The 23,715-nt window shown below is 42.5% G+C and overlaps 1 protein-coding gene across 1 annotated transcript; it reads left to right on the top strand.

Annotated features, from left to right (window-relative positions):
- The first annotated feature begins 205 nt into the window (after nt 1-205).
- On the top strand, nt 206-2,109 carry LOC129697563 (histone H4-like). The gene is made up of 2 exons (XM_055636274.1): nt 206-295; nt 1,765-2,109. The coding sequence occupies exons 1-2, from the start codon at nt 206-208 to the stop codon at nt 2,107-2,109; spliced, it is 435 nt and encodes a 144-aa protein (XP_055492249.1).
- Nucleotides 2,110-23,715: the final 21,606 nt, after the last annotated feature.

Below are 23,715 nucleotides of genomic sequence, written 5' to 3'. Positions count from 1 at the left end.
TGACAACATTGGACGCGGTGGTCGAGGAATGAGGCTGGTAGGAGAGGAAAGGGTCAGGCCTACCATGTCGGCTGCTCGAGGCACCACTGGGGAGCAAAGATGGACGGGCGAGCAGTGGGACATCCCGTTCTAGGAAGGCGATGGCCGGAGGTTGACAACGGCCTGGGATATGCCTGGAATGGGCACCGCTCATTAGAACTACAACATGGACTTTGAAAATGGCACCAAAACAACGCGCCTCTTGCATGCAGGATCAATAGGCTACTTCTGTACACATGCTAATTGGGGGTCAAGGGTATGGCAATACTCTACTAGACTGTTTGTAAAAAAAGAATTTGTGTGTTAATACTCCGCATATGTGTCAATAATAGCATCATTGATATACATATACAATACAATATTTATTACATGTCATTTAAACCTCAGTGAGGCTCAAACGAAACTCCGTTTCCACAGCCATACAAACAAAGACAATTTCCTACAGACATACACACAATTCAATTTACAGAAACATCCATCACAGTGAACCCACTGTGATGGAAGGCAAAGTATTTTCTCTCCCCTGTTCTACATTTCTCTCCCGATGTCGAAGCCCCAGGCGGGCGATGATAAGTCCCACGGCCATTTTAGGCCGCGCCGGGCGATGTACGGCCCCGCTCCCGGTCTAAATGTCACAATGTTGGAGCCCCCGGCGGGCGCTGGAATGTCCCTCGGCCATTAAGCCGCGCCGGGCGATGTACGGCCCCGCTCCAGGTCGTTCCAACCCCACGACACGGGCTGGAGAAGTCGCGTTACGGGAGCTCCGGAAAGCTGTCTCTCACCCAGAACCGCAAGCTCCCGATGTCCCAGTCCACCGGACCTGCGGCTGCAGCTGGAACCTCTGGGCTACGTGGTCGAGCCGCAGCAGCGAGTCAACACTGCTCCCCACGCTCCGATACCGGCCAGCCCCACGATGGTAAGTCCACAGCTCCGCAGGCTCCGTGACTGGAGCCCCCAGGTCATTCAGGCTGGAGGTCGCTCCAAGGTGCTAGGCCCCAACCACAACGGAGACCCGACAGGGAAAAGGTCGGGTCTCCCGTACAGGGAAGAGATTTTTTTAAAGTTTCCCCCAGCACTGAGCCCTGGGGCACACCGCTTGTCACAGGCCACCAGTCTGAAAAACAACCTTCCATCATCACCCTCTGCTTCCTTTCATGAAGCCAATTCTCTATCCAGTTGGCCAGGTCTCACTGGATCCCAAGGGATCAGCAGAAAATGATTTGTGAAAGTAGATGCTGGAGAGGCTGATATTGAGTGTGATGATCAAGACTGTGGTCTTTAGACACAGGCCTATGAAACAAGAGATAACCTATCAATATCACTGAGTCTTTCAATCCATTCATCCAATTTCTGTTACAATTATTTACAAATGCTTTGTTAAATTCTGTCATTAGATTTCATGGTTTCTCTGGGCACTATTCCATACTATATTTTTTGTAGGATCGCTATAAGTTTGGGTTGCTGATATTTCTGACCCGACACCATGTAGATTTAGACAGATGCAAATATTATCCAATTTCATAAATTAAATATTCAATGAATGTTATGCCCTATAGAACAAAGACTAAAAATACAATTTGAGTACGCAGTCAGAAAAGACTTTTAAAACATGGGGGAGACACAATGAGGCCTAACATCTAGGACAGGGGTCGGCAACCTATGGCCCATGGGCCGGATCCAGCTCCTAACCTGGAACCATTTTTTCAATTAGTTTTCACGACCTAGGAACTGCAGCCAATCCTGGGACACACAGGTGACCTGAGCGGTAGAGGGAAAGGTGGGAAGGGGTTGGGCAAGGGTGGTGCAAAGCGGCACCGTAAAGTCCTCCGTGACAACATTCAAGGCATCACCAAACCTGCTATACGCCGTTTGGCTCGCCGGGGTGGTGTCAAGCGTATTTCTGGTCTAATCTACGAGGAAGTGCGCGGAATTTTGAAAGTTTTCCTTGAGAATGTGATCCGGGATTCTGTAACCTACACGGAACATGCGAAACGCAAGACCGTGACTGCTATGGACGTGGTGTATGCACTGAAACGTCAAGGGCGTACCTTGTATGGGTTCGGAGGCTAAAAGGTAAATGTGAGGTAATTGAAAAAAACACAGGTGACCTGAGCGCCAAAGCCAGACTTGGGGCAAGAAAGCCGACCTGGGTTCTACAGCTAGTCCCAGGACACACAGGCAACCTGGGCACTACAGCCAGACTTGCCAGCCGACCTGGGCACTACAGCCAGTCCCGGTGCAGGCGAGCCGACCAGGGCAAGCAGGTGACCCTGGGAACTGCAGGACCTTTGGCCCACCGTGTCCGCACCGACCAGCGATCACCCCATACACCAGCACCATCCGACACACTAGGGCCAATTTACAATTTACCGAAGCACTTAACCTACAAACCTACACGTCTTTGGAGCGTGGGGCAGGCGAGCTGACCTGGGTGCTGCAGCCAGACCCGGGGCAGGCGAGCCGACCTGACAACTGCAGCTAGTCCCGGGCCGCTAGATTCTAGGAGCTGGCGGACTATAAATGGATTTGACCTTGAGGGCTCCAGTCGCAGAGCCTGTGGACTTACCATCACGGAGCTGGCTGACTTCGGAGGCTGTGGCGGTGGTTTCGCTGCAACATGTTTCACAAAACATGGGGGGGATTGTCCCCCACCTCTCAGGTCCCCCTCGTCACTCCCTCCCTCCAGGATTTCCGCAAATGCTTGCTGGAATATCAAAGTGACTTGTTTGATGTGGCCAAGGGGATCAGAGAGTATGGAGAGAAGGCAGGTATGGGATACTGAGTTGGATGATTAGCCATGATCATATTGAATGGCGGTGCAGGCTCGAAGGGCCAAATGGCCTACTCCTGCACCTAATTTCTATGTTTCTATGTTTCTATGTATTCTTCGCATGCACTTAGCAAAAATTAGATTTAAAATCAAAGCAATACAAAGCTCAATCTTCTCTAACCATTGCTTATATTTCTGCATGTAAGATTATTTGAGAGTTACAAAATGGTGAACTTTTTATCTTTAATATAGTTACCACATTTTTGTGGCAAGTATGTTTAAAGTTTCATTAAACAAAACCGTTATTTGATATTTCTAAAGTGAAATATTGATCAATGTAGCAACAAGAATCCTCTTTTAAGGATATATGAACAAAAATGGTAGTATGTGAAAATATATTTTTAAATACCCTGCTCATGATTTAGTTGGTTTAGTTTACTTGTGGTATTAAATCATTACATCAATTACATATCTGCCTTTGATTAATTAATCCTCATCCAATCTTAACAGCATCCAATGTGAATCAAGAAAGAATCATGTATTTCTTTTTTTATTGTGACCTCCAAGATTTACTAAGCAGAGTATGACATTTTATTTGTTTTAATGCTAGTCTGGTATACACTTGTCCTTCCAAAGGATTGATATACAAGTTAAAAGATAAAAGCATTTTAAATATGAAAGCTATTAATATTTTCAGAAATGTTTAGTGGGAGTTTCTACACTAAAGGGTCTGTCCCACAGGCGACTTTTCAGCGGACTGCCGGCGACAGTCAAGTTCACGGCACTCGCCTGAAAAACTGGGAGCAGGAACGGCGACAGGAACACACACACACACACACGCACACGCACACACGCACACACGCACACACGCACACACGCACACACACACACACACACCGCAAAGGCGGGGGCCAGGGAAAGCAGGGGAGCGCTGTCTGAGATTCTCATGGTGCAAAGCCAAGGTGATACAGACACACACCGCGATGAACAGGGAGGTTAAGACGGCTAGCACAGTGTACGATGTCCTTAAAAAAGGGGGGGGGGGGAGAAGGGGGGCAGAAGGGGGGGGGGGGGGGGGGGGGGGGGGGGGGGGAGAAGGAGTGGAGCCAGACAACTTTTAATAAGCCAGAGACACACAGCTGTGAAGTTTGGCGGGCATTTAACATTACTGGTCGGTTATCCTTAGTTCTGAAAACACGTGCTTACGTTTTTTTCCCCAATGAGCCAATGAAAATGCCCGGTCAGCAAAGGCGATTAACTAAAATATATCTACGACTACCTCGACTACCCATAACTACATGGCGACCCCACTACAACTGCACCTACGACTGCAGGATTATCGATTTTCTCCATGGCGACCAACTTTTGGTCGCAGAACAATTTTCAACATGTTGACAACTTTGCAGCGACCATACTGAGGCCGCGACTAGTTCCCAGAATGCGGGAACTCCTCGCGACCATGAACTGAAACTCACCAGAGACCACCAGCGAACATGTGGCGATCATGAGGTGAGCGCAGAGTCTCCTGCACTCGCCTAAAAAGTCGCCTAAGTGGGACAGGCTCTTAACGCTTAATATAAATGTTGTAAAGTTTACTAAATTAAAACTAATGTGTTGAATCAGAATAAAATGTATTTTCTATAACAATTTAGAAAGGAGATTTTAGTTTCCTGAAGATGCCAGATTTTACTGTAGAAAATTTCAGGCAGGCTTTGTGGGAATTAATACAGTTGAAGTATAGTACTCGACCAAATGTATCTCACAGCCATAAATTAATAAAGAAATTTAGCTGCTTCATTTTTAATCATGCAGCATTACTTAGATACAGTCATACAGTGTGGAAACAGGCCCTTCGGCCCTACTTGCCCACAACGACCAAAATGTCCCATCTACACACATCCCACCTGCCTGCGTTTGGCCCAAATCCCTCTACACCTATGTTCTCCATGTACCTGTCTAATTGCTTCTTCAACTTTGCGATAGACACTGCCTCAACTACCTCCTCCGTTAGCTCGTTCCATACACCCACCACCCTTGGCGTGAAAAGGTTACCGTTCAGATTCCCATAAAGTCTTCCCCCTTCACCTGAAATCTACACCCTCTGGTTCTCGATACCGCCATTCTGGGCAAGAGATTCTGTGTATCCACCCAATCTATTCCTCTTGTGATTTTATACCTCTCTAAGATCACCCCTCATCGACTTGCGCTCCAAGGAATAGACACCCAGCCTGCTCAACCTCTCCCTGTAGCTCAGACCCTAGAGTCTTGGCAAATTCCTTGCAAGTCTTCTCTGCACCCTTGCCAACTTATCAACATCTTTCCTCTAATAGGGTGCCCAGAATGTTTAATATAACTGTAACATGACCTCCCAAGTTCTATATTCAATACTCTAGCTGATTAAGGTCAATGTGTCAAAAGCTTTTTGACCAACCCATCTGCCTGTGACGCGACCAAAGGCTTCAAACTCAATGTTTCTTTCTGCATTGAAAGTAAAACTTTGTTCAAGAATTTGGCATCAAATGAGGCATCATCAATCTCTGATGGATACTCAAGTGAGTGTTACGTGAGGAGATCCACTAGATGTCTAGATGTCCTTTTAAGTGCAAGATATTAAACTTTAAAAAGTTGTTCAAAAGCAAAATGTTGCAGATGCAGAAAGTTTGAAATGCCGAAAGAATCTGTTGAAAATACTCAGCCGATCAGCCAGTACCTCATGAGATCAGTATTAAACAGTGAGCATTTCATGTTACTGATCTTTTATCAGTAATGGCATTGACATGAATGGTGGTACTTCCAAAAATGTCTGTTTTTTATGTGTTATGTAAATGTTATCATTAATCACTTGGGTTAACCCAACTCTATTTACAAGTTCACAGATGGCACCACCGTGGTGGGGCCGGATGTCAAATAATGATGAGATTGGGTACAGGAAGGAGAGTGAGAAACTCGCAACCTAGTGCCAAGACAACAGCCTCTCCCACAATGAAAGCAAGACAAAGTAGATTGTGATGGACTTTGGGGAGCGAAGTGCTACACATTCCCCGGGAAACATTGAAGGTGCCAAAGTAGAGAAGGTTGAAAGCTTCAACTTCTCAGGAATAATTATCACTAGCAATTTGTCCTGTGATCAGTCACATTGAAGTAATGGCCAAAATAACACACCAATGCCTCTACTTCCTTAGAAGGCTTAGGAAGTTCGGCATGTCCCAACATTCCTCATCAACCTCTAGATAGAAAGCTTTTAATCGGGATGCATCACAGCATGGATTGGGAACAGCTCCATCCAAGACCACGAGAAATTGCAGAGAGATGTGGACATAGCCCAGACCATCACGAAAAACCAATCTCCCTTCCATTGACTCCATCTACACTTCACGCTGCCTCGGCGTGGCCACCAACATAATCAAGTGCCTATCTCACCCCGGTCACACTCTCTTCTCCCCTCTCCCATCAGGCACCAGGTGCAGATGTTTGAAAACGCATACCTTCAGATTCAGGGACAGTTTCTCCGCAGTTGCTATCGGGCAACTGAACTATCCTCTCACCAGCGCGAGAGCGGTCCTGACATCCCATCTACCTTATTGGTATCTTTATTTGGAGTTTACTGGACTTTATCTTGCACTATATAACCATATAACAATTACAGCAAGGAAACAGGCCATCTCGGCCCTTCTAGTCCGTGCCGAACACGTATTCTCCCCTAGTCCCATCTACCTGCGCTCAGACCATACCCCTCCATTCCTTTCCCGTCCATATAACTATCCATTTTATTTTTAAATGATAAAAACGAACCTGCCTCCAGCACCTTCACTGGAAGCTCATTCCACACAGCCACCACTCTCTGAGTAAAGAAGTTCCCCGTCATGTTACCCCTAAACTTCTGTCTCTTAATTCTCAAGTCATGTCCCCTTGTTTGAATCTTCCCTACTCTCAGTGGGAAAAGCTTATCCACGTCAACTCTGTCTATCCCTCTCATCATTTTAAAGACCTCTATCAAGCCCCCCTTAACCTTCTGCACTACAAAGAATAAAGCCCTAACTTGTTCAACCTTTCTCTGTAACTCAGTTGCTGAAACCCAGGCAACATTCTAGTAAATCTCCTCTGTACTCTCTCTATTTTGTTGACATCCTTCCTATAATTAGGCGACCAAAATTGTACACCATACTCCAGAATTGGCCTCACCAATGCCTTGTACAATTTTAACATTACATCCCAACTTCTATACTCAATGCTCTGATTTATAAATGCCAGCACACCAAAAGCTTTCTTTACCACCCTATCTACATGAGATTCCACTTTCAGGGAACTGTGCACAGTTATTCCAAGATCCCTCCGTTCACCTACATTCTTCAATTCCCTACCATTTACCATGTACGTCCTATTTTGATTTGTCCTGCCAAGATGTAGCACCTCACACTTATCAGCATTAAACTCCATCTGCCATCTTTCAGCCCACTCTTCCAACTGGCATAAATCTCTCTGTAGACTTTGAAAATCTACTTCATTATCCACAACCCCACCTATCTTAGTATCATCTGCATACTTACTAATCCAATTTACCACACCATCATCCAGATCATTGATGTACATGACAAACAATAGTGGATCCAACACAGATCCCTGTGGCACCCCACTAGTCACTGGCCTCCAACCTGACAAACAACCATCCACCATTACTCTCTGGCATCTCCCATTCAGCCACTGTTGAATCCATCTTGCTACTCCACCATTAATACCCAACCATTGAACCTTCTTAACCAACCTTCCATGAGGAACCTTGTCAAAGACCTTACTGAAGTCCATATATACACCATCCACTGCTTTACCCTCATCAATTTCCTGAGTAACCTCTTCAAAAAATTCAAGAAGATTAGTCAAACATGACCTTCCAGGCACAAATCCATGTTGACTGTTCCTAATCAGACCCTGTTTATCCAGATGCTTATATATATTATCTCTAAGTATCCTTTCCATTAATTTTCCCATCACTGACATCAAACTAACAGGTCTATAATTGCTAGGTTTACTCTTAGACCCCTTTTTAAACAATGGAACAACATGCGCAGTACGCCAATCCTCCGGTACTATTCCCGTTTCTAATGACATTTGAAATATTTCTGCCATAGTCCCTGCTATTTCTACACTAACTTCCCTCAATGTCCTAGGAAATATCCTGTCCGGACCTGGAGACTTATCCACTTTTATATTTCTCAAAAGTGTCAGTACTTCCTCTTCTTTGAATCCATAGTTTTCTTCCTCTTCTTTGTTTCCATAGCTACTCTACTTGTTTCCCTTACCTCACATAATTCAATATCCTTCTCCTTGGTGAATACCGAAGAAAATAAATTGTTCAATATCTCTCCCATCTCTTTTGGCTCTGCAGATAGCTGTCCACTCTGACTCTCTAATGGACCAATTTTACCCCTTGTTATCCTTTTGCTATTAATATAGCTGTAGAAACCGTTTGGATTTACTTTCACCTTACTTGCCAAAGCAACCTCATATCTTCTTTTAGCTTTTCTAATTTCTTTCTTAAGATTCTTTTTACATTCTTTATACTCCTCAAGCACCTAATTTACTCCATGCTGCCTATAATTATTGTAGATCTCCCTGTTTTTCCGAACCAAGTGTCCAATTTCCCTTGAAAACCAGGTCTCTTTCCAATTTTTATTATTTCTTTTCATCCGAACAGGAACATAAAGATTCTGTACTCTTAAAATTTCCCCTTTAAATGTCCTCCATTTCTCTTCCACATCTTTCCCATAAAACAAACTGTCCCAATTTACTCCTTTTAAATCCTTTCGCATCTCCTCAAAGTTAGCCTTTCTCCAATCAAAAATCTCAACCCTAGGTCCGGTTCTGACCCTCTCCATAATTATATTGAATCTAATGGTATTGCGATCACTGGTCCAGAACTGTTCCCCAACGCATACCTCTGCCACCTGACCTGTCTCATTTCCTAACAGGAGGTCCAGCACCGCCCCTTCTCTAGTAGGTACTTCTATGTATTGCTGCAAAAAACTATCCTGCACACATTTTACAAACTCCAACCCATCCAGCCCATTTACAGAATGTGTTTCCCAGTCTATGTGTGGAAAATTGAAAACTCCCACAATCACTACCTTGTGCTTACTACAAATATCTGCAATCTCCTTACATATTTGCTCTTCCAATTCTCGCTCCCCATTTGGCGGTCTATAATACACCCCTATAAGTGTTGCTACCCCTTTCCCATTTCTCAGTTCCACCCAAATAGCCTCCCTAGACGAGCCCTCTAATCTATCCTGCCAAAGCACTGCTGTAATATCTTCCCTGATAAGCAATGCAACACCTCCACCTCTTGTCCCTCCAATTCTATGAAACCTGAAGCAACGAAATCCTGGAATATTTAGTTTCCAATCACAGCCCTCCTGCAACCATGTTTCACTGATCGCCACAACATCATACTTCCAGGTGTCAATCCAGGCTCGAAGTTCATCCACCTTTCTTACAATGCTCCTAGCATTAAAATATACACATTTAAGAAACCCACCGCCTCTTATTCTCTGTTTATTGTCTTTTTCTTCTCTCTCCCCTACATTTTGTGTCAGAGTGCTACCATTCTCTGCCTCCTGCCTCACACACTGACTGCTAGCTTTCCCAATTTCCCACTAAACTTGTACTCTTTATCTTGTATCTGTACACTGTGGACGGCTCGATTGTTATCATGTACCGTATAGCCTTTTCACTGACGGGATAGCATGCAACAAAAGGCTTTTCACTGTACCTCGGTGCATGTGACAAAAATAAACTAAACTATTGTGACCTTTTCTGATAACCATATTCTTAAAAAATCTTTGTTTACCTTGGATTGTGACATTTGATTAAAAGCATAAACGCAACCAATTGACAACAATTCGCCAACAAAGGCTCTTAGCCAAGTCAATGGAAGTTGGGAGCAGTTTTGAAATCAAGAAGATACTGTAACTGCAGTCTAAGAGATTCTGCTTTCCTTGTCCCAAATTAACTGCAGACACTGTAAGAGCTCTGGAAAAAAACTTGCTTTTGTTTTCTTTGACTTGTCAAAAATAAATAAACTGAGTTGAAATTCTGGAATACTCTACAGATGGGTGGCATGGTGGTGTAGCGGTATAGTTGCTACCTGCAACCTCCGGGATTATGCCCAGAAATTCCTACCGTCATTCCTGCTAGTATCCCTTTCCAGTCTACCTTTGCCAGCTCCTCTCTCATGCCTTCATAATCTGGATGCTCCGGTTTCTTCCCACAGTTCAAAGACATATAGGTTTGTAAGTTAATTGGCTTCTGTAAATTGTAAATTGTCCCTAGAGTGCAGGATAATGCTCATAAACGGGATGATCGCTGGTCAGTGAGGACTTGGTAGGCGGAAGATCCCGTTTTCCCACTGCATCTCTAAAGTTTAAATTCTAAAGATGGACATGCGTTTGTACATTGAAATGACAGTAATGAGGAGGCTAACAGCACCAGCCTTATTATGGAGTAAATCAGGTCGAAGTTTGCAACGTCCACAAAATTGCACTTGAATGTGGAAGTCTGGAAAATGCAGTGCAACTTACTCCTCCTCCACATATATAAATGCGTGAACTATTTGAGACGGATGCATTCAGGTTTAATAGGACCAGTCATGATGATTACCAAGCGATTTCTGGTAATTACATTTTTTAATTTTATCATCATGCAACCTCATTCTTTCAGTTCAATTCAGTTCAGTTTAATTTATTATCACGTGTAACGAGGTACAGAGAAAAGATTTTGTTGCTTGCTACCTAGTCAGCAGAAAGACATGCTCACCATCGAGCCATTTACGGTGCATAGAGAATCGATCTGCTTTTATAGACATAAAATAAATGAGTTTTTTAAATTTCTTCCCCCTTCTTCTTATTTCATGCAAACTCTTTTATTTATCAACCTTTATTCCACTTTCAGTAACATGCAATTCTTTGTTTATTCTTCTTGGTTAGACTTTGCAGCCTTGATATTTACCAGGCTACATCTTGTGAGTCGGATGGGGAGTTCTGTCTTCACGGTACGTTATTATTTTTTTGAGGCAAATTCTCTATTCTAATACCAGCCTGATTGATAGACTTGACCTCCTGCCTCATGGGGTGGAGACAGAAGTGCGGTGGATTGGGAGAAATAATGAGACCTTAAACATTTCAAAACTTTCATTTGGAAATGAAAAGGCTTTAAAAAATATTATAAATCTATGAGATACTCTTAAACACCCATGGTTTAACAATCCATTAGAGACTTTAAAAATAACTTTAGAAAGACGAGAAAGTACATTTTTACACTCAGTACCTACCTAAAAGGCATTTTTATATTTTACACCCACTTAGCTCTTTTTTGTTCTGTTTAAACTAAGGAGGAGAAAACAATTACACTTTGTTATCTTGTTCAAAATTCCTTGGCAAGGATGAACAAAACTTTGTAGCATTAGCGCAACTTACTATCGCTCCATTGAACCTCATGAGAAGCCCAGCACTGAAGCACAGGAAGAAATCAGACAGTAACGTCAGGATTACCCTGTTCTCCGCTCATACACTGAAATCCAAAAGCTGCTGACTGTTGCTTGGAATATTATTGATCAACAAATCCCACAAAATTCAGACCAATATGAGGTATCCAATCTCCCCATGTGGTAATCAGTTGTCTGGGCTCACCAGCCTTTGAAATGACCCCTGTGTGTTTCATAGTAGGTATGATGCAAAACGTACCTTCAGCGGCACTGCAGTTCTGTCACTGCCCGTGTGCGCGACTTTGGCGCCTTGAGAGGGGGGCGGTTTAAAACGTCGTTTCCTCCAAGCTGTTTAAATCGATGTTGATCAGCCTGTTTAATTGCTGACGAAAAATTGCTGCGACTGCCGTTCCCTGCACTTATTTTTAAACTAAGTTGGATCATTTAATTACTATAGTAAATTAAAAATCATCTTCTAAAGCCGTGAAAGCCGACAACGGGACGGATCTCACATAGGGGACAAGTCAAGGTAGGCTCTTAAGATCCCTTTAATCAAAATTTTAAGTTGCGAGAAGGTGACTTGGGGCCCATCCAAACCGGCAGTATTTTTCATGCCGACATGGGGCTCAACCGCAACGTTCCAAACCATTGCGTTCCAGAAAAACGCACGCACTCGCAAGATGATTTAAATGGCCATTAATTTGCAGGTATTAAACATATTATATTGTGAATTCTTGAGTATATGTTATTTGGCTATTTAAAAATGTTGATCTTTTCTTAAGAAATGGATAGATGTTTAGATCTAGTAATTGAATTATGTAATTAGCTACAATTGGATAACTAACTAATTATATGCTTTAATTTCAGGTCGTCCAAGTAAGATTATTTCATATTTGTTTCAGAATGCTTCAATCTACAATAACTGAAAATTTCTTTCAGTTCTCTTAATTTTGAATAAAGTTATGGCCATTTGACTGTCCTCGATCACAACTTTTGTGTTAAGTCAATGGAAAAGCAATAGGGAACAAGATGCTAATTTCCGAGTATGAAAATGGCCACAACTTTTTTAATACTAAAGACATGAAAGTGAATTAGGTGTCAAATTAAACTTCTTTTTATGCTTTATCTGATGGGATTAATTGCAGACTTGATTTTTTAAATCTCAAAATTTTGTAACATTGCTATTCATAGGTGAGTATTTTGAACTCAGGATTTCAAGGTTAGAGCCACTTGGCCTTGGCATTCCTTTGACTCGTTATTGATCAGCTAACAATTTCAGTGCACAATGAATATCAGTATCGTTCCCCCACTTCGGAATAAATATTTGACTTCAGATATTGCTTTTTTTCCTCATTTGCCAGTTCAAGCAAGTGCCCCATGGATTTTCGATTACCAGAGAGCAGTGCTGAACAACTATCTACCTCTTTTGTGACTCTCGGACGATCCTTGATTGGACTTTGCTGGCTTTACCTTGCACTAAAGGTTATTCCCTGATGTATCTATACACTGTAAAGGGATCGATTGTAATCATGCATTGTCTTTCTGCTGACTGGTTAGCATGCAACAAAACGCTTTTCACTGTACCTCGGTACACGTGACAATATACTAAACTAAACTAAATTACTGTCTATCCTTTTCCAATCTTTCTTTCTATCATTTTTCTCTGCTTGAGGCTTTTGCTCTCTCAACTAAAATTAGCATCCCATGAAGTGAAATTAATTTGGCAGAGCTTACAGCCTGCGGCAAACCACTAGTGACACCCGATATTCTTGGTAAATGTGGACCTACATTTTGCAGATTGGCATGGTGACCTTGCTTGCTGCTCCAGCTGAAAAAAGATGAGACTTTACACAGCGGCATAGACTTGTGCAATCATTGGCAGAGAGCAGAGAGAGAGTGGGGATTTGTCCAGAACAAACCTGCCTACCAAATAGCTGAAGAGAAGTCTGGCAGCTGTCTAAACCATGTACCCAGCACCGCCAGCCGTTAAACTTGCCAAGGACATGAACTGTTTCTAATATCGCCGTTCAAAAGTGTTACAAAAAGAGAAAGCTGATAAAAACTGTTAAAATATTGTAAAGACCTCCAAACATTTCTAAACACTAAAAACATGGATACAAATGAAATGAATTTACAGATTTATAAATAATCATACACTATTCCCCTCTGGGCTACTGGTCTCCATTCAGGTGAATGGTTTTGGTGTTCCAGCATATTGGGCTCAACTAAGAAATTGCCTATGAAGCGTGGCCATCAAATCCAGGATTCCTCAGTTAGCACCAGTGTCTTGAACTTCCACAGATTTACAGAAATAAATGCCAGCAGTTCAGTCTGTTATCTCGTTTTCCTTTACAACCAAATCAGCCATTTTACTTTCTGTCCCTGCACTCAATATTTTCAAAATATAGTGCTTTAATTTTGTTTGTTTTCATCAAATATTAAATTGGTTAGCCCATGTGACCTTGAGGCTCTGGAGGCAGAGCCAGCAAGGACTTACCAACGCGAGTCTGGCCGACTTCAGGACTGTGGCGGCGTTGCGGCGGTGGCGACCCGACTTTGGAGCCTCGGAGGCTCGGCCACGGGCCCAGCAGATGACATCGTCGGGAGCTCGCAGGTCCCAGGTTGGTGACCTGTTTATCCGGAGCTCCCGCAACAACCGCTTCGTCCGCTGGACTGGAGGGCGGCAGCTTCGGCAGCTTCGACCGCCCCGGGCCACGGAGTTTGAACCGGCCCGATCGCGGAGCTCGGATTCAGCCGCGTACCGTCACCCGGCGGGGTCACAACATCGGAGGCCTGGATCACCTCAACGCAGAGGGAGAACAAGGAGGGAAGAGACAAGGACTTTAAGATTGAACTTTTGCCTTCCATCACAGTGAGGAGATGCCTGGTGGACTCACTGTGGTGGATGTTAAATCTGTGTTTATTATGTGTTTTGTTATTTTATTCTGTTATGACTGCAAGGCACGAAATTTCGTTCAGACTGAAAAGTCTGAATGACAATAAAATATACTTGATACTTGATACTTGTATCCCAGGTAGCTCTGTCCAGCAGGGATTCCCAATCTGCCCATTTTTAGCACGAGTCTGCTCGAGAGGTGATCACCCCTTTTCCTTGTTTGCCTGGGCATCAGGCCTTGGGGACATATTGAGTTGTCTGTACCCTGATGGTCTTTCAGACATTCTGAATCAGTGTGAAGAAGCAGTATCAGTACCAAGAAAATCCAAGCTGTTGTGTATTTAGAGAAGAAAAGGATGTGAAGGGAAAGAAACACTAATGAGGGGAGGTGTGTCGGCACAAATTAGAGGAGGTAGAAAGAGAAAAACACAAATGAGAATGGAGAAAGGAAACGCAGTAAGCATGGAGCTGAGCGAGAGAGAATGGGTGAGAATATGTATTTGGGGAAGGAAGGAGAAATGGAAACTAATGAACAAGGGAAACAAACTATGGAGGAAAAAAGATAAAGAAACTAGAAAGAGGGAGCAAAACTGGGGGAAGGAGAATTGATGCAACCCTTGATGTCTGAAGAAGATTCTCGACCCAAAACGTCACCCATTCCTTTTCACCAGAGATGCTGCCTGATCCGCTGAGATACTCCAGCTTTTTGTATCTGTCTTTGGTTTAAACCAGCATCTGCAGTTCCTCCCTGCACACTTAATGCCTGCTGTTGTGTTTTGACCTGGCCCATCATGGGAGAGCTCTAGCCCACTTTCCTTTAATCAGGAATGGACCTTCCGTTAGTAACTAAGTCCATAAAACCAGCTGTGATTCAATTGATGTCCCAAGGAGCAAAGTGCTTTCAATGTTGGAATGTTTAGGTGGCAAGATAAGCCATATCCCTAAGCGTACTAGTGTCAAAACTATCAAAACCATTGTAAGTTTCTGTATACCTCGTACATACTGATCCATTTTACAATGATTAATATTTATTCATATCTTTACACATTCCATAAAAGTGAGTAAACCCCCTCAGAAACACTGGTGAAATACATTAAAACAAACTCAATTAATTAATAACATGTAAATTACCTGAATTACACCCACAGCTGTTTTTCTCTATATAAATGGAAAGAGTCACCAAGCATGTGCCAGATCTAACCTGGCTTGACTCCAATAGGCATATTTCCCAACGGAACTGTTAGGAATCTGCAGGAAGCTGGCACTCGCTGCATGCTCCATGATGTTCCAATGTCGGATTGCAGTTGGGAAGTTGCCAGCAAGGCCCTCTCAGGAAGTTTAGGACTTGCAAATTCCCGAGGAAATTACAAAATTCTTGATAATTACTTGGGGAAATACCAACAGTTACAGGGAGAGCTGTGAGCTTTGGCAGGAATGTTCGGGACAATATACGTTGTTCCAGGAGTCAAGCTACTCTTCTGTTGCACCATGAAGAATGGGCCTCAGCTCCCTGTAGCTGGGCGTCAGCTGGGTGTGGGTCGGGAGTGAGAATCATATCTTCAAGTCCAAGGCCAGTGGCTGTCATCACACATCTGGAATTCAGCCTCAATCAAGGCTGTAATGTGTTCTGGTGCCGAATGGTCCTTGTGAACCCAAGCTGAGCATGGTTGTGCAGGTTATTGGTGAGTGGTGAAGCAATATCTGTCTGATAGCTCTGCCAGTTATACATTCCAATACTTCATTGATAATTGAAACGCCTTTGTTTGGGAGGCAACTGCCCACATTAGATTTGCCCAGCTTTTTATTTTGAGAACAAGACATATTTGCACAATGTTCCTTCCACTTTGTTAGGCAGATGGAAGTTCCTGGAGGACTGGAATAACATGGCTCATTTTGTTCTGGGTCACAAGTTTTCAGCCCTTCGACCAACCTTGTAGCCTCCACTGGATCCAGTGTTTTTGGATATCATGTGAAGTGAAACGATTTGTTTGAAGATCACGACTAATGATGGTGAAGAGCTCAAGATGCATCATTCACTCAGCATATCTGAATGAAAACATTTGCATATTTATCTACCTTGTTTTGCAGAACATAGAGCAGGAACATGCCAACTGGTCTCTGCATTTACATATCGACACCCCTCTTTATCCACCACCTTCACTTATTCTTATCAATATATCTTTCTGTTCCTTTCCTCTCAAGATATCTATGCTCATTCCCATAGCTCCACACAATTAATGAATGTTTGTCCTTAATCTATTCTATGCTATCTACTCCATTTTGTGTCATTACTATATACTCATGACCTCATTCGGTTCTTCAAACACCTTCTTGATATCCATCTGAATCTTAGAGCTCCACGATCTTAGAGCTTTTACCAGCACACCCATCAGCCCTTTATATTCTGAAGAAAATAGCTGCGAGCTAACCTGTTTCTACAGTTAGTTTGTGGCTTTATTGAATGACTAGATACCCACTTTATTCATTTGGGGGATGTGGGTATCACTGGCAAGGTCAACATTTCCTGCTCATCCCTAATGTGTCTTGAGTGTCTATGGCGAGTCTTTCTTCAACTGCTGTAGTCCTTGTGGAAGAGGTACCACCTACACAATGCTCCTGGAGAGAGAGCTCCTGAACTTGGACCCAGTGATAATAAAGAAACAATGACATATACAAGTCAGGACAGTGTGTTATTTGGGGGAAACTGCAGGTGGTGGCATTCCCATGTTCAGGTTGCCTTTGTCCTTCTTGGTGATAGAGGTTGTGGTTGGTTTGATTTTTGAGGTTACTAAGGCAAATAACAGCAGTGAATTGTCAAAATGGTATTAAAAATGTTGCATTCATGTAGGTTTCAGGTGATGGATATTGGATTCCATTCAATGAGATGGCTTCATCCTGAATGCCGTTGAGTTACCTGAGTGCTGTTCATGTGTGGCTAGGCTTTGTTACCTGGTGCTCTTTATATTTAAATCAAAATTATTGCCAAGATCATTGAGCTGGGACCAAAGCTCCAACACAAATATGAAGTCAGGAATGATTTCAGTTTGCACCATGAAATTGCCCATTAGTCCTGAAATAACATACTTAGAACGGGCGTGAAAGCAAATTTTCAGTTGTTCTTGGAGATACCGCGTGATGTATTTGGTGCATGTCAATTTTGGCAATGCTTCCATTGGGCTACCTAGACAAGTATTAACATATTTGACACAAACAATTTGGAATTGGAAATAATTTATAACTTGAAATGGATGGAACGTTCATGAATGTATTTCCTTTGTTTCACTTGCGCTTAATTTCAACCAAAAGTAAAACTTGAATTTACCAGCTAGGTCATGGACTGTTATAGATCTTAATTAATGATAGAGCATTCATTGGTAACCCCATGATCCCAGGATTATTTGCATTGAATTACATTGATTTGAATGTGATGATCCTAACATAAAATCTAGGCTCTTAAACTGGCATTAAACCATAAGATGAGAGGGATAAGTTCAATACAGATGTGTGGAGCAATTTTTTTTACACAGGGAGTGGTGGAAGCCTGGAACGCATTGCCAGCAGGGGTGGTGATATGATAGTGGCATTAAAGAGTGTTTTAGATAGGCACATAGAAGTGCAGGTAATAGAGGGATTTGGATCATGTATAGGCAGATGAGATCTGATCAGCTTGACATCATGTGGTGTATTGTTCTATATTCTATGTAAAACCTGTGTAATGGCTTGGCAACAATGGAAAACTGAAATTAGATGAAAAGATATAACTGAGGACAAAAAAATTGGAAAGCATTTAAACAAAGAGCTTTTAATATATTATACATTCAAATAGAAAGCAAATGACAATGGACAATAGGTGCAGGAGTAGGCCATTTGGCCCTTCGAGCCTGCACCGTCATTCAATGTGATCATGGCTGATCATCCCCAATTAGTTCCCCGTTCCTGCCTTCTCCCCATATTCCCTGACTCCGCTATTTTTAAGAGCCCTATCTAGCTCTTTCTCTCAAAAGCATCCAGAGAACCTGCCTCCACCGCCCACTGCTTCACAGAGAATTCCACAGACTCACCACTCTCTCTGAGTAAAAGTGTTTCATCGTCTCCGTTTTAAATGGCCTACTCCTTATTCTTAAACTGTGGCCCCTGGTTCTGGACTCCCCCAACATCGGGAACATGTTTCCTGCCTCTAGCGTGTCCAAGCCCTTAACAATCTTATATGTTTCAATGAGATCCCCTCTCATCCTTCTAAACTCCACTGTGTACAAGCCCAGCTGCTCCATTCTCTCAGTATATGACAGTCCCGCCATCCCGGGAATTAACCTTGTAAATCTACGCTGCACTCCCTCAATAGCAAGAATGTCCTTCCTCAAATTAGGAATTAGAAATGCTCATGGGAAAGAGATCCATTCATATCTAGTTTGGTTTAGTTTAGAGATACGGCATGGAAATGGGCTATTCGGCCCACCATGCCCACACCACCCATTAATCAGCTGTTCATGTGTAAGAGGGAATTGCAGATGCTGGCTTAAATGAAAGATAGACACCCAGAGATGCTGCCTGCCCCACTGAATCACTTGTTCATGTCTGAGGAACGGTATCAACCCAAAACATCACACATTCCTTCTCTCCAAAGATGCTGCCTGTCCCGCTGAGTTACTCCAGCATTTTGTGTCTACCTTCGATTTAAACCAGCATCTGTAGTTCCTTCCTGCACACCTGTTCATGCTAGTTAATTTTCCAACTTTTCAATCCACTCCCTACACCTCGGTGGCAATTTTACATAGGCTATTTAACCATCAAACCTGCACGTCTTTGGAAGGAGGAAAGCGGAGCACCCAGAGGTTACCGATGCAGTCCCGGGGAGAACGTGCAAACTCCACCCAAACAGCACTTGAGGTCAGGATCGAACCCCAGGTCATTGGTACTGAGTGGCAGCAGCTCTAACAGTTCTTGCCACTGTGCCACCCTTTAAGTAAATAACTGGATAAAAAGAATCATAGTCTGTGCACACAGATTGGTAACATTTTGAATTATCCATGTATTCGGTAACTGTAGAGAATAGCAGGAAGTTCATAAAGAGGGAGAAATAAATAATGGAAATAAAGTTGCAGGAAATCTATGAAAAATTGTTCATTCTTCAAGAGATAGGTAACAACAGTCAATATGTACCGTAATACTGCAAACAAATTTTGATCACATCAGAAGAAATTATAATCGGACATATTAAATGGCTGAAGCATTGAATATCTTGGGTGTCTACTTTCACATAAAGGCACTAATAAAACATATCAAATATAATGAAAAGCTATGGATTTAATAAGAAAGGGGAACACAATAATTAATATTATTAATGAGAGGGTAGTGTGGTAATTTATGGGACTAAAATCAAAAGTTATAAATTCTATATTTTACTAGACCAAGTGCAGACCCGTGGGGTCTGTTCCCCCAACGGGCGGTTGTGGGGGAGGGGGGGGGGCGGCATGCAGCGTCACACACTAACTACCCCTCCCCCCCACACTCATGGTAGGGGAGGAGGGGGGAGAGAGAGAGAGGGGGACAGAGAGGGGGGGGGGGGAGAGAGAGGGGGGGAGGAGGGTGCTGAGAGGGGGGTGAGATGAGGGGCGGGGAGAGGGGGGGGGGGGGGAGGGAGGGGGGGGGAAGGAGAGGGGGGGGAGAAGGGGGGAGGGGGAGGGGGGGAGGGGAGGGACGGTGGGGGAGGGGGAGGGGAGGAGGGGGGAAAGGGGGGGAGGGGGGGGGAGGGGGGAGTGGAGAGGGGGGAGTGGAGGGGGGAGGGGGAGATGAGAGAGGAGGGGGGGGAGAGGAGAGGGAGGGTGGGAGGAGATGGGGGGGGGGAGAGAGAGGGGGGGGGGAGAGGGAGGGGGGGAGGAGGGGGAGGGGGGGAGGGGGGGAGGGGGGGGGGGGGGGGGGGGGGGGGGAGGGGGGGGGGAGGGGGGGGGGGGGGGGGGGGTGGGGGGGGAGGGGAAGGAAATGGATTGGGGTTTTTTTGCCTTTTTACTTCAACCCAAATCACAAACAACCATTTGCAGACAGTGCTTTTTTACGTCAAACCATATTTTCATTTTCAAACCAAATTAAGGGTACTCACAGTGCTGTAGACATTTGTCAGTGTCATTCAGAGCTCAGAGCACACCACTTGCATACACTGATTGAGGCACACCACTTGCAGAGACTGATTGAGGCACACCACTTGCAGAGACTGATTGAGGCACACCACTTCCTGGTTTATAGTCCCTCCCCCTCCCTCCAGCAGGGGCAGCAGAGAGAATGGGGAATTTTGTAAAAACATTAGTATCTCTGTCAATTTTCATTGACGGGAAAAACACGATATCTATTATTAAATCACAAGACACGATATGAAATAATAGGGGTCAGAATTAATTATGAAATTAATTTCTGTTTGACAAACAAATTTAATATTTAACTTACAAGTTACTGTATGTGCATTACGCCCCATTAACCACTCCTCAGTCTACCTGCCCAGCCGATCTAGATCCTGCTGTAATTTAAAAAAAAAAAATTTTAATAATCTTTTTATTAGAGACAGGTACATATCATATTAAAAACATTTCATGTATATCATTCCTACTTTACTAATATTATCAATTGATATTAACTCAGCTTCTAGTATTTTTCTTTTATATAGATAGAAAATAAGAAAGAGAAATAAAAAAAGAAAAAAGTATAATAAAGAAGAATGGAATAATTTACTAAAAATACAACTTTGGAGATAAGTTCGTAAATTATAAAGTATAACTTTTCATCTGATCCTTAATTCGAGTTTCAGTCAGGTTCACGTGCCGAGCCTGTCTGCCCCTTCAAGTAGTCAATGAATGAAGACCATATTCTGATAAAAAGTTCTTGTTTGTCCATTAAGACAAGTTTGATTCTTTCCAAATGTAAGGTCTCCGACATTTCCACAATCCACATTTTAATTGTGGGGGTAATAGGACCTTTCCAAAATCTTAATATTAATTTTTTCCCAGTTATTATACTATAGTCAATAAAGTTTCTTTGGGTTGTTGTGAGAAGATTCTATTTAGTTTTGTTTTGGAGTAATGTCATCTGTAGTACGCCTGTACTTTAAATTGTATTAAAGAGTGTCTGGCATTTAATGAACATTGATGTATATGTTGCAAACTTTCATCCCAAATATCTTTTGTTATTGATTGGCTTAGTTCATTTTCCCATGTTTGTCTATATAAATCCGTCGGTGGTATCTCACTATCTAATAGAATATTATAAATATGAGATATTAATTTATCTGTATTAGGATGTTTATTCAAACAATCATCAAGAATTTCTGGATCTCTAGTTCTAAAGTTTTGTGTATTTGATTTAGCATAATCTCTAAATTGTAAATATCTAAAAAAATCATGCTGGAATTTTTGATAACCTTCACTATCTGTGATACCACCCACTTTGGTGTCATCTAAATACTTGCTTATCATGCCTTCTACATTCTCATCCTAATCATTTATATTAACCAACAACAGTAATGGGCCCAACACCGATCCCTGGGGCACACCACTAGTCACAGGCATCCAATCCAACAAACATTCTTCCATCATCACCCATGAAGCCTATTCTCTATCCAATTGGCTAGCTCTCCTTGGAATCCATGCTTCCAGAGCAGCCTTCCATGTTTGAAACCATACTAAATGCCTTGCCATATAGATAATACTCCTCAACGCTTTTGATAATTTCTTCAGAAGTATCCAAGTTTGAAGCCAAGCAAAGCTTGGAGAAAAGTGTGTGCTTGAGAAGGAAACAAACAATCTGTAAATGGATCTGGACAGGAGAAGCAAGTGTAGAAGAAGCCAGCAGTGGCCATAATGTCAGTAGCAGGAATTTCTTCAGTTTGGTAGGAAGGGTAGGAAAAGAGAAAGAAGAGAAGAGAACAAATGATCAAATATTGACATGCAAGGCAATTTCACTTTAACATCCAAACAAAGCAGATATTTTAGAAGTAGTATGTTTGCCTGTCCTATTGCAATGGTGTAGTAAAATTAAAATAAGGACATTTTTGCCTCAATTTTTATAGGGCTTTGGGGAGATGACTTATAAACAATCATGTAAATATCTGGGCACTTTGCCTGAAGAAGATTTGGAAAAGTTTTGGTGAACAGTTTGTTGATGTAGTTGATTATGTATTTGATCTTTGATTCCTCTGTCATGAATCCTGCAGAAGCAAAACTTATACGCATGATATTGGTTCATGTATTGCTGATATGAGTAAATATCTTGGATACCTCAAAGTTATCTATTTTAGTTTCAATTTAAGTTATTTCATTCATTGACAACATTAACTTTGAGATTGATTGCATTTTTCATAGAAACTTTCTGGCACAGAAAGAAATAACTTGCCTCTTGGTGCCCATGCCAGCTGAAATCAGAGTTTCTAAAACTAATCCCAATGCACTGCTCACAATCCGTAGCCTTGAGGATGATGGCACTTAGTGTGCATCCCATTACTCTATAAATGTAATGAGATTTCTGCTCCCGTCACCCTTTTAAGCAGCAAATTCCAGATCCTCCTGATTCTTCGGGCATGAAGAAACCGCTCCCTATCCACCCTCTAATACTTGGACCAACTTCCTTGTGACAGCGGGGGTTAAATAAACTAAAAGGGTCAGCTGTGGAGGTTTGCATCTGTCATTCCATGCAACCCTTTATTGTTACAGCAGAAAGGATAGGACATATTTTCTACAGCATATGTGAGTCAGTTCCCAAGGACATTTGTGTTGCTGACTTTTTCTTCCCCAAATAGTAATTGTCAGATTCTTGTGGTTGTGACTAATTTTTCTTTGGTGGTAATGTGTGTTTTACAGGGGTTTGTGGAGTTTGTGGGTTTGTTTGTTTTTTTTTTTAGTTAAAGTGTGTGAAGTGTATTCTCAGTTGTATCTCCTCTTGACTCTTTGCCTTTCTACAGAAGACTCTCTGTTTCTGAAATCCCATTGTTTTAATATTAGTCCCCACAGCACGTTTAATTATATAATGCTCCTCGTTGTCAGAACTCCAAAAAACACATCATTTTTCAATTTATTTGTCAGTAACTGGTTATTTTATATCTGAAGTATGCTCTAATTATATGTAAAAATGGCACGCAGGTCTGACATTAATTTAACTTCAAAAACGCCCACAGTGAGTATGTTTTAACGGCATTTTTACAACTAATATCTAAGGAAAGTGCTCCTCTTCTGATTTTCACTTCCTATTTATCTTGTTCATTTAAGTTAGCCCCAGTAAATTGACTTTCTGTATAACTTCTAATGAATATCATGCATGATGACATTATAAAGACAGTGGAGACCATTGGCTTTTTAAAAGGACTTTCTTCAAACCTTCAATCTATGCATCAAAATAAGATTGCTCCTTTGTAATATTTGGTTGTACAGTATGCAGATGAAGACATTTGGGACGCATGGAGAAAATATCACTTTGCAGGTCAGGCAACATCTGTGGATAGGAAAGTGGTTGATGTTTTAGGTCTAAAACCCTTTGTCTGAATTGAGAAAGTGCAAA

Source organism: Leucoraja erinacea, chromosome 1 (assembly GCF_028641065.1).
Source record: "Leucoraja erinacea ecotype New England chromosome 1, Leri_hhj_1, whole genome shotgun sequence".
Lineage (NCBI taxonomy): Eukaryota > Metazoa > Chordata > Chondrichthyes > Rajiformes > Rajidae > Leucoraja > Leucoraja erinaceus.
The sequence above is the reverse complement of the archived record's forward strand: the minus strand, read 5'-3'. Positions and strand labels throughout refer to the sequence as shown.